Source organism: Camponotus vicinus, unplaced genomic scaffold (assembly GCF_025532165.1).
Source record: "Camponotus vicinus isolate PSW18456_S1 unplaced genomic scaffold, iyCamVici1.0 SCAF_3, whole genome shotgun sequence".
NCBI lineage: Eukaryota > Metazoa > Arthropoda > Insecta > Hymenoptera > Formicidae > Camponotus > Camponotus vicinus.
This window is the reverse complement of record NW_028141967.1, coordinates 10,503,188-10,518,732: the sequence shown is the minus strand read 5'-3', so window position 1 is coordinate 10,518,732 and position 15,545 is coordinate 10,503,188. Positions and strand designations below refer to the sequence as shown.

At 42.8% G+C, this 15,545-nt stretch overlaps 1 protein-coding gene across 1 annotated transcript; it reads left to right on the top strand.

Moving 5' to 3' along the window:
* The first annotated feature begins 1,281 nt into the window (after window positions 1–1,281).
* LOC145968999 (uncharacterized) lies at window positions 1,282–3,116 on the top strand. Its single transcript, XM_083094870.1, has 5 exons — window positions 1,282–1,449; window positions 1,814–1,957; window positions 2,166–2,455; window positions 2,499–2,745; window positions 2,850–3,116. Exons 1-5 carry the CDS (start codon window positions 1,282–1,284, stop codon window positions 3,114–3,116), a joined length of 1,116 nt encoding a protein of 371 aa, XP_082950996.1.
* Window positions 3,117–15,545: the final 12,429 nt, after the last annotated feature.

Genomic DNA, 15,545 nt, shown 5'->3' with positions numbered 1-15,545 from the left:
CTGACCAACTTACTTATTTTGCGCATGCGCACTCCGTTTTGGCCAACACAAAGTCGGGAGAGTTGCGCTACTGTATATACTGTGGTGTGGCGCTACAATCGTCTGTGGTGTATGATAAAATAGAACTCTAATATATAAAATAAATAAAATATCACACAAAAAAATATTTAATATAAATAGGAGTTTAAATATTTTAACAAATATACATAGAGTTTATATAAAATTACTAAGTTAATATAAATATTATAAAAAAATTGCTTATAAGGAAGTGGTTATATATCTTTATCTGTATAGTATTTTTGAATAGTTCAAAGTTTTTATCCACAAGATATATATAATTCATATATTGTTTTTAGGTGTACAAGATAACTTGTATATATTAATAAATGCAGCATTATGAAATAGTTAATAGAAATGTAACAGATATTCTTATATATAATTTAAAGAACTATTTAGAAAATTTTTTGACATAATATAATCAAACTCTTTTTGTGCAATATTAAATTAGATCAGAAATTCTGATTTCCAGCTACATTAATACATGTTCCGTATAATCAGTGCATCCCCCCCGAATGGGTCTCCACCTTGGCGTGGTGGAGTGGCTTACATCGCATCCGGGCCCATCCGCTCAGAGGTGGAGCCGGGTGCGACCAACGAAGAGGGATTCCCCCAAGCTAAGGTGTTAATGAAATCGTGCCGACAGCTGCGTGGCACAGGGAGTGCTACGTCTCGAACGATTCCCCCCGGATATCGGGCGACCTCCGGGGTATTTAGCCAAGCCCAAGCCATTCGCGGTTCTGGCTGGGTGCAATCGCGCTTCCGTGATACTTGTGGGACAAACATGGACACGACTAACAAACTTAAAAACGATGCATTTATAGATAAAGTCCTCCAGGGCGTGGCTTTCCTAGGGAGCGAACGACCGGAGGAATGTAACTCGGGGGCGGTCTCGTCTGAAGACCACCCAAAAACCCGAGTTCGTTACAGCGGAGCCGCAAGAAGGCGGTACAAGAAGCAGCTCCAGAGGGAGAGAAAGGCTGCCAAAGTCCAAATCTCTCCCCCTGAAGCTGATTCTAATCCTGGGCTCAGCAGCGGTGGAGCCCCGACCGTGGCGCCTAAATGCGCCCGGTCGGGGACCAACACCCCTAGCTCCGCCGATACTCTCCAGGACAAGCGACCTAAGATCTATGATTAAGGGTCTTATGCCCAAGCGACCAAAGGGCTGGTCAGGCTAGCCCTCATTTTGGAGGGCTTTCCTGACAAGAAGCTAGGAGCCGCGGAATGTGGAATGATCAGGAAACTGATCAGAGGGCGTATCCTCGAGTTACCCGAGGGTACAAAAGCCCCCACATTCTCTGGCTCCTGGAAGCAGTGATGCCAGGCGGGTCAGGTTTTTCGCGCATGCGCAGCGAACGCGGCCTCAATGAAGTATCTAATACAGATAAAAAGGTGTGCCGCTGATCGCCCGAAAAAATGTTCTCTTAGAAAATTATTCCGAGTAATCAACGGCACACATTTTTATCTGCGTATATATGCATATGTGTTTACACACACGCATAATATAAAATACAGTAATACAGTAACTTTCCTTCAGCCCGCCAAATCTTCCATGTGATACCCGATACCAGATACCAGTGATACAGCGCTGGTTAGCCGCCATTATTGTCGCGCATGCGCGAAAAACCTGACCCACCTGGCAACTGCCTGGAAGAGGGACGGCGCATTCTTGTTTGCATGCGACGACGAGCAGTCGGGGGACTGGCTTAAAAACTTATCCTCTGACCTGAAATTGGGGGAACCTCCCTACGTGTAGTGCTGGTCGAGGAGCTGCCCAAGCGCCATCGAGTGGTGGTACACATGGAGAAGCCAGACTTATCTGCTGAGGAAGCCTTTGAGGCTCTTCGGCAGACAAAATGCAGGATTGACGACCAGCGATTGGATCGTCATCAGGGGCAGCGTAAGTAGGAATGACACGAGCACCCATTTCGCCTGCCTAGTTGGGATCGATCGCTGGACGCCCTGAATGCCTGCAATTTCAGACTCTACTGCAGTTTCGGACGGGCAACCATAAGGCTGCTCGAAAGCAGTAGGAAATCTGAATCCATGGAGGGGACACCAGAGGGGGCTACCTAATTATGACAGTCTCTACGATATCCATTACTCAGATTAACTTGCATCACAGCAAAGGCGCCTCGGCTATTCTTGCCAGGAGCACAGCTGCGATGCACACACACATTGCTATTATCCAGGAGCCATGGCTCTTGAATAATGCTATCAAAGGTTTGGGCGGCTGTGGAACTAATTTCAAAGCCTGCCCGAACCGTAAACTAAGGACATGCATTGCAGCTAAAGGCCTTAATATTACTTTTCTGCCCCAGTTTAGCAGTGAAGACCTGATTGTCGTCCAGACAAGCATCAACCTGGAAGAGGGGAAGACAATGGACTTGCTTATAGAGTCAGCTTACATGCCCTGTGACTCCTGCGATCTACCACCCCAGAATAACGTCAGAAACCTTTGCCCACGCTGAGGAAGCAGGACTCGAGCTCCACCTGGGCTGTGATGCGAACTCCCACCATGTTGGGTGGGGGAGCTCAAACATCAACCCGAGAGGGGAAAGCCTTCACAACTTTATCTTGGACAAAGAACTCATCATCCTCAATGGAGGAACGGAACCAACCTTCATGGATGCAAGAAGACAGGAGGTAATTGATATCACCATTTGCACCAAGGGCGTTTCTGGACTGGTAAGAAACTGAAGGGTCCTAGATGAACCTTCAGGATCCGATCACAGGCAGATACGTCTCACCCTTCGCCAACAATCTACGATCTTGCGGAGGCGGAATCCTAGGAAGAGACGGACTGGAACGGCTTCAAATCAGACCTGAAAACGAGATTAGCTACCTTTCCGACCAGATTTCACACCAAGGAAAACCTGGAAACTGCCGCGACCTGCTTAAGCAATGCTGTCCCCGATGCCTTTGAAGCAAATTGTCCTCTGAAACTAATACGGTCCCAGACTAAAGTCCCCTGGTGGAACAAAGAGCTATCAAAACTCAGATCCGAGACCAGGAGACTCTTCAATAGGGCAAAAAACTTCGGCCTGCTTTTGCACTGAGAAGCCTTTAGAAACGTCTAACGCAAATATAGCAAGGAAATAGTCAAAAGTAAACGAAGAAATTGGAGAGAATTCTACGAAAGCATCGAGAGTGCTCCAGAAGCCTCCAGGTTAAACAGAATACTCAGCTTCGACAACCACACCCAGATGGGATGCCTTAAACGTCCCAACACGGGCTATATAGTCAATCTCACTGAATCTATCAAATACCTCATGGAGATCCATTTCCCCGGTTTTCGAACTATTGACATCCAACCGTTTGTACGAGGTCCAGGGACGCCTTTAAACCCAGGGATTGGTCGTTAGTGGCAAAGATAGTTCATCCCAAAGGCGTTGAATGGGCCGTCAAAACCTTCAAATCCTATAAATCACCCGGACCGAACGGGATCTACAGTACCAGCCAAAAATATATCACCTTTATGTTTCTTGAGAATAACAACTCAAAGTGAATAACTTAATTTAAATTGTATATTTCTGTCTAGTCACATGTTTTAATAGTAGGTATATAGATTACTTAACAACAGACTTCATTAAATAATGAGCATAGCAACTTAAGAAAAATTAATTAAATATATACACTTTGAATTAAATTATCCTAAAAAAAGGTGATATATGTATTTTCGGTACTGTACCCCGTCTGCTTACAGGAAGGACTGAGCCTCTCGATAGGCCCCCTAGTTAAAGTGCTCAGGGCTAGTATTGCCCTTAGGCCCGTATTTATAGTCGTTTCTCGAGTCTCGTCTCAAGAACGTATCAGATGAGATACTCAGATTGGAGTTTTGTGTCTTGAGATACGAACGGTTCAATAGTTTGATTAAAGATCACTTGAGACTGTATTCAATTGAAAAATGGAATAATTACTCACATGAAATTCGTCTTGAGATTTAAAATATTGATTAAAGCAGCGATACGTGCTTGTTTGAGTAACCTTTTTTTAAATAAGTGTCATAAGTGAATACAAAGTGACAGAATGTCATCGATACAAAAAAAGAAAAATTTTACATCTTTTGAAAAAAAGTTTTTACTTGAATGCATGGTCAAGTACAAATATGTTATTGAAAATAAAAAAACGGATGGCAGTTCCATTAAAGCCAAGCAAGAAGCATGGCTCAAGATTGCATCTGCTTTCAATGCTAGCACTTATATTAATGAAAAGGTAATTATTATATATAATCTAATTATATCTGTATCTTATTATATCTGTATCTCTTAATAAATTCCTCTTCAGACCACCATTCGAAGGGATTTCGTGCATCTCTAATATAAAGTTTTGGTAAACGTTCGCGTAATTCCTCATGTATATCATATTGATCATAATTTTCATAAATATCATATTGTTCATAATTTTCAATCCAATGCATTTTAATTAACCTGTACATTGTTAAAAATTTTGTAATAAAAATATTTTCACTATTAAGTGCTTCTTTACTATGAAGTAAAAATATTATTTATATTACTTATATTAATCATATATTAATTATTTATATTATATCATTTATTTTATTTATATATTTATTTATTTATTATATTACTTTTTTATTATTAGGTACACTTATATATTATTAAACTGCAATATAAACGTACTTCTATGAATCAATTGATGATTAATCTGTGCAAATTATTTTATAAATTCTGTCAACTTTTCCTCAAGTCACCTTCGAACCACACTTGAGTGATACGCAATTTTTCCCGACTCAAATCTTAGCTGATACGAAATCTAAAGACTATTAATATGTACACGTATGATCTTTTCTCAAGTATCGATTATTGAAATGCAATGAACATAGCTCAAGCTGCATCTCAAGACAAACTTCCTCTGAGTATCTCTATTGAATCGAGATTATAAATGAATATCATATCGATTCTTAAGATTCATTTATTAAACCGTATCACATCTCAAGATTAGTTTTAGCTGAGTTTCTCAGCAGAATCACGACTATAAATACGGGCCTTAGACACGTACCTCTTGCCTGGAGTGGCACCAGAGTCACTTTTATATCTAAACCAGGCAGGAACAGTCATATCTTGGTTAAAGACTTCAGACCCATCAGCCTCACTTCCTTTGCTTTGAAGACACTGGAGAGACTGATAGACAATTATATCAGGACATACCCCCTTATCACTCGACCGCTGGCCTCTTCTCAGTACGCCTATAGGGAGGATAGATCTACGGATATTGTCCTACACCACCTTGAGCAAGATTGAGACACAGCTGGCGGCAGGAGGGTATGCCTTAAGACTTTCTAGATATCGAGGGGGCATTCGATACCACCTCATATACAGCGATCAAAGAGGCCATGCGCAGGCTGACATCCCCGAAACCCTGATCGATTGGACACAAAAGATGCTGTCAAACAGAACCCTGACTGTTAGTTATGGTGACAAAACCGTAAGTGGTTTTCCGGCCAGAGGCTGTCTGTAAGGTGACGCTCTTTCTCCACTCCTGTGGTGCTTTGTGGTGAACGAGCTTCTGGTCAAATTACAAGAGGTGGGCCTCCTTGTATGCGGCTAGGCAAATGACGTTGCTGCAATTGTAAGAGGTAGCTTTCTCTCAATTCTTAAGGAGCTTATGGATAAAGCACTTAAGATTATTCAAAACTGGTACCAAGCCAAAGGTCTCACCAAAGCTGCCAGATCTCCGATGCAAGCAACATGCAACACGTCGTGGAGGGGGTAACGAGGATGTGAGCGTAAGCGTACGTGTGAGCTCAGCGTTTCGGCTAGCTTCGGATAGTAGAAGAGGACAGAATACTGTTTTCTGTCTTCTTCCTACCAACGAAAGTGACGGCCGACGCGCGACGCTGCACGTTGTTCGCTCTTCGATATCTCGATATGCGCTAGTAGTAAGACTAGGCGGGTTCTAACTCAGGGGCTCCGAAGGGGGGTGAGGGGCGAGGGGGAACCGCCGGGGGGTGACGTCACGCGGGGGGGACGTCACCACGGGAGGGTGACGTCACGCGGGGGATGACGTCACGCGAGGGGATGACGTCACGTGGGGGGGGGGGGGGTAACGTCACGCGGGGGATGACGTCACGTGCGGGGGAATGACGTCACGCGGGGTGGGTGACATCACGTGCGGGAAGGGGGGATCCGCGGCGCGAGCGATGGACGAGGGGGTCCGCGCGGGTAGGGGGGGGATCCGCGGCGCGAGCGATGGACGAGGGGGTCCGCGCAGGTAGGGGGGGATCCGCGGCGCGAGCGATGGACGAGGGAGTCCGCGCGGGTAGGAGGGGATCCGCGGCGCGAGCGATGGATGAGGGGGTCCGCGCGGGGAAGGGGGATCCGCGGAAAGAAGACGGTGGTGTGAGAAGGATAGCGCTACGTGTGGGAAAAGGATAGCGCTAAGTGTGTGGAGAGGACAGTGCGACAAGGATGGCATCAACGTGTGACAAGGATGACATCAACGTGTGACAAGGATGGCGTCAACGTGGGACAAGGATGACGCATTGTAAGATTCTGAATAGGTGGGAGAAGGACGACACAAAGGTAAGTGAGTGAGTGATAGCGACGAGCATATGAAAGAGAGAGAACGATAATATCGCGAACAACGCGTACGAAAGAGAACGATATTGCAAGAGCAACGCGTGCGAGAGAGAACGATAGCGCGAAGAGAACGCATACGAAAGAGAACTATAATATCGCGAGACTTAGAACGATAATAGCGCGAGAACAACGCGTGCGAGAGAGAGCGAGAGAGCGCGAGAACAACGCGTGCGAGAGAGAACGAAGATATCGCGAGACTTACAACTAACACGCGAGAGAGAACGCAACGAAGATATCGCGAGACTTACAACTAGCGCAAGAGAGACGCAAGGGATGGGAGCGCAAGGAGAGGCGCGTAAATAAATACATTTTTTTTAAATCAAAATATAAAAATTTATTTTAAAATGTGTGTAATACAATTTTGTGTGTGTGTGTGTGTGCTTAATATATAATATATAATAAAATAATAATGATATAAAATATAAAAAATATAAGAAAAAGTATATAATATATAAAAAATAAAAAATAAAAAATAAAAATTTAAAATATAAAAAAGATATATAAGGGGAGGCCGCTCCTGGAACAGAAAAAAGATGCTGCGTTAATAGAAGTATATTACGATAAGATTTATAAAAAAAAACACTTACATCTATCGATCCATTCCTGTTCCTCTTCTTCCTGCTCCTCCTGTTCTCTTTCTTCATCCTGCTCATCATTCTCCTCCTCTTCTCTTTCCCCATCCTCCTCTTCCTCCTCTTCCTCCTCTTCCTCCTCTTCTCTTTCATCTTCCTCCTCCTGCTCCTCTTCCTCTATTACCCAATTTTCTTGGACCCAATTTTCTTCTATTTCATCGTAGGGCTCTTCCCCGAAGAGCCGCCGCAGGTCGAAAATATCTTCGACCTGGCGACTCTCCGGGGTGTCGCCCCACATATAGGAGAAATGGCTTCTCCTCGGCCGGCGCACCACCCGCACCCACTGACGGTGCTCAATGTTTATGAATCCAGGTATCCGGACTTCATCCTGGAACTATATCAAAAATATTTATTTATAAAATATAATTAATATAAATACACAAATTTTTACAAAATATTCACAAAAACGATACTTACATTCCATAGGAAGGTTAGTTTTAAGAACACAACACATAATAGGTCAAAAAATTTTCTCTTCCATTGGGGGTAAACATTTACACGATCCATTTTTCCTTTTTTTAATTTAACTTAATTTATCACACGTACTTCTCGACTCGCACACTGTCAACAACTTTCTGATGAGAGGACGAGGTCTCGGCACGAGATTTTATAGTAGAGATGTGGCATTATCACCATATCAAAAACGCGTCGTAAGACAAAAGTATGCGCGGTCCCATGAAACTCAGCATGGTATATAATATAATATTAATATTATCATGTCGCGACTTTGTGAGGAGACAGTCGTCTCGGTACGAAACTTTAGAATAGGGACATATCATTATCGCTTTACCAAAAGCGCGCCGTAAGACAAAAGTATGCATGTTCCCATGCAACTTAGCATGATATAATATAACATTATAATATAATGCGTCAACCCTGCTCGAACGGTCATCGAACGGAAACGAACGACTGTCGAACGGCTATCGAACGATAATTGAACACTCGTCGAACGGTCATCGAACGGAAACGAACGCTCGTCGAACGGAAATGAATGCCCGTCGAACGGCTATCGAACGGTTGTTGAACGGAAACGAACGGCTATCGAACGGTAATTGAACGGTCATCGAACGGTCATCGAACGGAATTGAACGGCTGTCGAACGGAAACAAACGCCCGTCGAACGGAAACGAACGATCGTCGAACGGAAACGAACGCCCGTTGAACGGTCATCGAACGGTAATTGAACGGTCATCGAACGGAATTGAACGATCATCGAACGGAAACGAACGACTGACGAACGGCTATCGAACGGTAATTGAACGCCCGTCGAACGGAAACGAACGCTCGTTGAACGGTCGTCGAACGGTAATTGAACGGTCATCGAACGGAAATGAACGGTCATCGAACGGTAATTGAACGGTCATCGAACGGAAATGAACGGTCATCGAACGGAATGAACGGTCATCGAACGGAATTGAACAGTAATCGAACGGTAATTGAACGCAAAACTATATTCAATTATCAAATATTTAAATGTATTACAATGTATCACCATGTATCGAAATACAATATCTGTGGCAGTTGTGTCACGTACGGAAACACGATACTGCGCACGTACATAGATAGAGATGAGGAAAGAAAGGAGAAAATAAGAAAGATGATAAAAGTATATTGCATCATCAATTTATTATAAATATGGATTCGATGAATCATTATCATGATGTTTCAACCACCAATTATCTAACCATTGCCGTTTTTCGTGTCCTTTAACGTACACGAGAGGTGACGCATCATCATCCTCCCCCGTTGCACCCATCACCGCCGTCGTAATTAAACGTTTCGATTTCCAATATGAAACGTGTCCATCATTCCACGATAATCCATGATGATTTTTCATCAGCCATAAAACCTGACATCTCTCAGATTTTGTGAGCATGTGCCATGGTTCGGGACATGTAAAAATGTAATGAGAAAGTATGGATCCCTTTCTCAGAACCGCAGCTTCCTTCACGACAAAATTTTTCCCAACGATAAATCCTTGTAGATCCACAAACGTTGGCGGAGCCATGATGACAAGATCCGATCGCAGACTGATGTCGATCGTCAAACATCTCAATCTTTTATATTTTTCTTCATATTCAATGGAGGGGATATTTGCTGACTTATGTAATTTTGCGGACTACATTGGTCAATGGATTATATTCGACAACCCGATCGTGCAAGATGAGGCAATAGGCGGTAGTATTCACCGGTATATTTTCCCTATATTCAAACTCTATTCTCACGTCCACGGTAGCAGTTTTGACAGACTCGTTTTGTCGCAAGCAATCAATGACCGCGAGAGGACCGCAATGTAGAAACTTTGAAATAGTTAATAGCGTGGTGCTGTTATCGCATCCGTAATAAGATTTGCGAAAACGAGAGTACATGTCGAATAGGACGGCGAATCTATTTTTTTCAAAATCTAAATTTAAATCATCGTAGGGATAAAATTCCGAGTTTAAATAGAGTTTAACGTTGGTTAATTTGCAGTTATCGAATAATGTAAATTTGCAGTTATCGTTATGTAACATCTTGTGACACTGAATTTTTTTTACCAGTTTGCAGTGCAAAGATCACGTATCGTGGTTTCTCTAACTGGGAGGCGGCTTTCACGGTCCACGAATGCTTAGTCGTGCTATGCAGCAGAGGAAATTCGTATAGATCCCAAGATCGGAAACTCATGTTCAAGTATCGTCCGCTTTCCAACATTCGCAACATCGACAATTTATTAATCTCATTCAATATTACATGAGGCATACGTCACTGTATCTTGAGTAATTCAATCTCAGTTTCCGACGATGGGTGTTCGAATAGACAATTATTATCGTTGCGCGAACGTATCAAAATCAATTCGTGACGAGCGTTAATCACAACGCGTTTATAATCTTCGCAAAATCCCAGCAACATGTTGAGCGGTACGCAATAGTTGAAATAATTTTTGTCACCGTTGTACGTCAAATCCCACGCAGCGTTCTTCAAGTTTATACTTTTCTGGTGCGTGAGAGAGACATAATTTTTGAGCGTCGAAGTTATTCCAACATTTCTGTTGCGATCAATCTCTACTCCGTCGAGTTCGTATCGAAGCTCATCAAACATGAATGCGGCGCAATTGTTTCCCAATACAACCTTCATTTCGTCATTCGCTTTACGCACATTAAACCTTCCCTCGATGTAAAGAAAGCTTTCACACGGTAACGTGTACAAATCCTGATGTTGTATAGGTATTCGTATCTCGTCGCTGTATCCAAGCGTCGTATTGGCGTAAGGATTGTATGTATGAGTCTCAATCTTGACGATGCGATCGTCAAAGACTGGCTCACCTCCGATATTCAAAATATCAATCATTCTTTTCGTACGATGAATCCCAATGATTTTAAAAATTCACGATTCAACGCGCTCAGCTTCTTTTTAACGGCTATCTTATTATTGTCACCCGATACCGCAATAGTATTGTCCCTCGTAAAAGTATTGTCTCTCGCGTGCTCCGTTTCGTTCAGCACGAGCATACTATGTTTGTCGCCGCCGTATATGCAATCTTACGGTAATTTCCTCTCCTCGAAAATCGAGCAATCGACCTCTTTGATCCACAATACGTATCGTTAAATCCGTAATGCTCCGTACGATGATCGGCAGATAAATGATCTGTGCAGGCGTTTCCGATATTTTATATCCTGGCGGTACGCTCGGTGAAAATTCATGTATCGTGTGTACGCGCATGCCATTGCTGTACGCACCAGTAGTCACGTTACATTCTATACGAATAATATTTACGTTTATAATATTAACCGGTTCGTCCGATTCATACCACTTGCGGGGTTGCAATATACGATTCGATGAGAATCCAAGCAAGGATCCTACATTGTCGGGTTTGGTAAAGTTTATTCTGTAGGTGCATTTGATTTCGCTCTTTAGCGTGCTATGATTGGCGCGGAGCGCTATTGGATATTCCTCATCATAATCGTTTTCAACATCTCTGGAAAGGTGTTCATCTTGCAAAATTGCGCGTTTGAGATAGTCATTTATAGCGTGCAATTCGTACGATCCTTCGGGAATCGTAATTTCCTTGTCGTCGTTGCCAAAGTAAAATTTATTATTCGAAAAATTTACATTCGGAATCGTATGATAAGTTTCAAAATCAGTTAATCCGAGCTCGTAATCGGCATCGGTCAAATCTATAGCGGGAAAATAGCTTACAGCGAGAACGCTGCTTCTGCCAGTCAACGTAAGTGTCAGTGACATGTCGAACGAATACTGAGTCGTGACGATGGATTGTTAGGCTTTAAATTGATCGTCGACTGTTTGAAGAAATTTTAAACACAATTGTCCACAGATGCTCTGATTGTAACTTTGATAAGATGCGTAATTGTATTCAATTTTCACTCGTTCGAAATATCGCACAAGTTACTTGGGTGGTCGAAGATTTCCAAAACTGTTGAAATATACGACACGATCTCCCCTCTTTGCGTACGCTACCCAATGAGTACCGGGACCATCAACGTCATCCAAATTGACTCTCTCGTTTCGTCGTACACCGTTTATCGGTAAATTATTGCGCATGAAAACACCTCTAAAGAAAGATATGTGCATACGTTTCGCCAATTGTTCCAATTGCACGTTAGTTGTCGCACCCGTAGGCATTTTTAATGTTTTTTCGACGTTTTTTGTTTCTCTTAGACTTTGTTGAGAATCCCTGTCCACGCTTGTACGGAGCGAGATAAAGTCCGCGACCTTCCATAGCGCGATTGTGACGCTGCAACTCTTCCAGCTGACGTTGCGCCGCCTTGCTATCGTTTACCGCCTTTGCGATTCCCGCCGCACCGCCGGCCAAAGAACCGACAACTCCCAACAACGGTAAAAGTGGTAAAATACCACCGCGTTTCGCTACTGGAAGTATTCGTTTTTTCCTCCTCTTTGTCGTCGATGGCTTTTTCATCCCCATGCCGAGTTTTGTCTTTGCCTTCATTGCCGCCCAAACAGTCGTAGCGGCTGCTCTTTCGCCAAGAGTCGAATCCCTCGCGGTAATGCGTTCTCGCGCTCTTGCAGCTAGTATGCGATCCGCGACGTGTCGTTGACCGAGGTCGTTGCTTCGCGAGTAAGCAATGTCGTGCTCGCGACAAGCGGCGTCCAATGGATTGATGCCTCGATCGCCTCTAGCCAATCGTTTCTCTAATCGAGTTCCCGGGCCGCAAAACTGATAACCGGGAATATGTAATTCAATGGGAAGCGCGTTTATCGCACGATTTAGAGACCGCTACCTCTTACGATTCTCGCTGACATTCGTAGCAATCTTTTATTAACGGTGGCGGACCGTCGATGTGTGTTCGCTGCCACGGCTGATTGTAATGTCGCATGCACGAATGATATTGTCGAATCTCCGAATCAGCCTTTATATATTCTGGAAGCTTGTCCCACAATCGTTCCACGTAATCACCAAAATTTTGCAGTAAAACAATCTTTGGGATATACTGCAGTTGTTCGGCGGTAAGCCGGAAAATGTCTCTTTCATCTGACAGAAGGAGAAACATTTTTGATACTGAGCGGTTTCGAGTTGAGACACCTCTATAAATAGGTCTCCCCCCTCGTGATCATTCGCAAAATTGATTCGAAAGAGAAAACATGCGGTTCATGCGACAAGCGCGGATAATCAAAGTATCAAATTTCGACGATAGACTAATATCGGAGAAAAAAGTACGCAAGCATGGAAACATGCTACCGACTACTATACGCAGTATCGTTTGCGGCCCTTCAAACTGCGGTAAGACAAACGTGTTGATTAGTTTGATAGAAAGTCCGTACGGTGTACGTTTCGAGAACGTGTACGTATACTCGAAATCGCTTCAACAACCGAAATATAGATACTTGGAAAATTTATTAGCACCTATAGACGAAATTGGTTATTTTACATTCTCTAATAACAGCGATGTCATTCCACCGAGCGAGGCGCTTCCGAATTCCATCTTTATCTTTGATGACGTGGCATGCGACAAGCAAGATACGATAAGAGAGTACTTTGCAATGGGTCGACACTCGAGCGTCGACTGTTTCTATCTTTGTCAAACGTACGCCAAGATACCTAAGCATCTTATACGCGACAATGCGAATCTTTTGATTTTATTTAAACAAGACGGCACAAACTTGAAACATGTGTACAACGATCATGTAAATACCGACATGTCTTACGACGATTTCCGCGCATTGTGTCAGAAATGTTGGCAACGCAAATATGGCTTCGTAGTCATTGATAAAGACAGCACGTTGATCAACGGACGATATAGAAGAGGATTTAATGATTTCGCGATACCGTAAAGCGATCAGTCGTCATCGACACATCGATCGAGCATCATGAACGGTGATCGTGAAAAGATTGCGAGAGAGATTGCAAAAACAAGCGAATCAATTCGCAAAAAATATCGCGCTTTGAAAACTGGTAAAATGGAGGAAGACGTTGCATTGAAAAGACAATTTAAGCCAATTACCGAACCTTTAAAACAGCTTGTCGAAAATACTGTGGAATCTGATGCGCCGAAAATCGAACCATTGAGTTTGACGTTTGGAGAGAAGCATGAGGAAAAAATAAAAGAGTCAAAGCAAGGAATAAAGCGAGCACGGATAAATATGCCAATAAACGATTCGCCGATATATTCGACACCGAATCGATCAAAACGAAGGAAACAATTTTCTAATATGGCTACTGTTTCTACTCCGATAAAAGTACAACCGCGTCAAACAATGCCATCCCCGTCCGTCGAAGAAATTTACGAGACCACACCCGATTCGTTTGTAACATCGATCCGACACGAATTAGAAACGTCCGAAGGTCAGAAAACGTTCCGAGATCATTTTGGTCCACTAGCGCAAAAATATATAGGAGCTATCATGAGTGTTGATAAAAATAAGAGTATGGATTACGTCTACGGTGTTAAATTTACTAGCGAAGGAATGATGCTCGGTGATAAACGTTTCGATGTGGACATGGAAGATAATATAATTATCGATGGAATAAAATATACGGAAACCGAAGGTATCTACGATTTGATTTTTAAAAATATTCCCAATCATAAAAAATACACTCAAGACCATTTGTATAAATATCAAAGTATATTAAAAGCAACAAATGCGCATAAACGTGACAACAAAGTTAATAATCCTATTAAAAGTAATAAAGGATACAAGTACAAATATATAATTGCACCATTATTCCCCGACAGAAAGGTGGGAAGAGGTATAGACGTCCCAACGAATTGGTAGATCGTTTGCGATTGCTGGACGCCTCACGTCGAGCCGGCAACAATGCTCATGACAATGAAATCTTGTCAATTATCGAAGAACTTCGCGAGGCTGGCATTATTATAAATTAAACTATGCGTCGACGATACGTGTCATTCGATCAATGTTCTCGGTACCGAAATGTCGATTAATAAATTTTTTTATCGCTCGGAACGTCGAATAATTTGTACTATCAGTGGAATAGATTATTGAGAAATTACGTTCGCGATAACGCTCTCTGCCAGACTACTACCGACTTTGATGCAAGGTCGCGCAAGATTCAACGCGTAGCGCAACCGGAAACTGATACTGACGCCGTCAACAAACGATACGTGGATAAACTTTTGAGAGATCGACAGGGAGAAATTGAGCAAAAAATTATCGCGCTCGAAACAAACGTGCAGACGCTACGAATAATAATGGATGAAATAAAGAATGTGCTGAGATATGCAACATCTGACTCGATACAGTAAACAAGACATATTAATATCGCAATATGTATTAATTATGCCTCGATCAAACGTGCGAAAGAAGAAAAACACCTCCGAAAAGCGGCAACTAGTTGAGGAACTACATGCTCCGGCGAGAAGAAATTTTCCACGAAGACGCGTCATTATACGCGGATACGACGATCTGTGGCAGGCGGACGTGGTCGACATGCGTTCGTACTCTCGACTCAACAAGGGTCATAAATATATACTCACAGTTATCGATGTGTTGAGCAAATATGCGTGGGCCGTACCGCTCAAGAGTAAGAGCGGAAACGAAATGTCTGAAACGATTGCAAAGATTATTGGAGATGATAAAAGGTGTCCGAAAAATTTTCAAACCGACAGAGGAAAAGAACTTTACAACGCGAGTGTGCAGAAACTCATGAAAAAACACAACATTAATCATTACTCGACATATTACGTTATGAAAGCCTCGGTCGTGGAACGATTCAATCGTACTTTGAAAAACAATATGTGGAAAATGTTTACGCTCAACGGAAATTACAAATGGATCG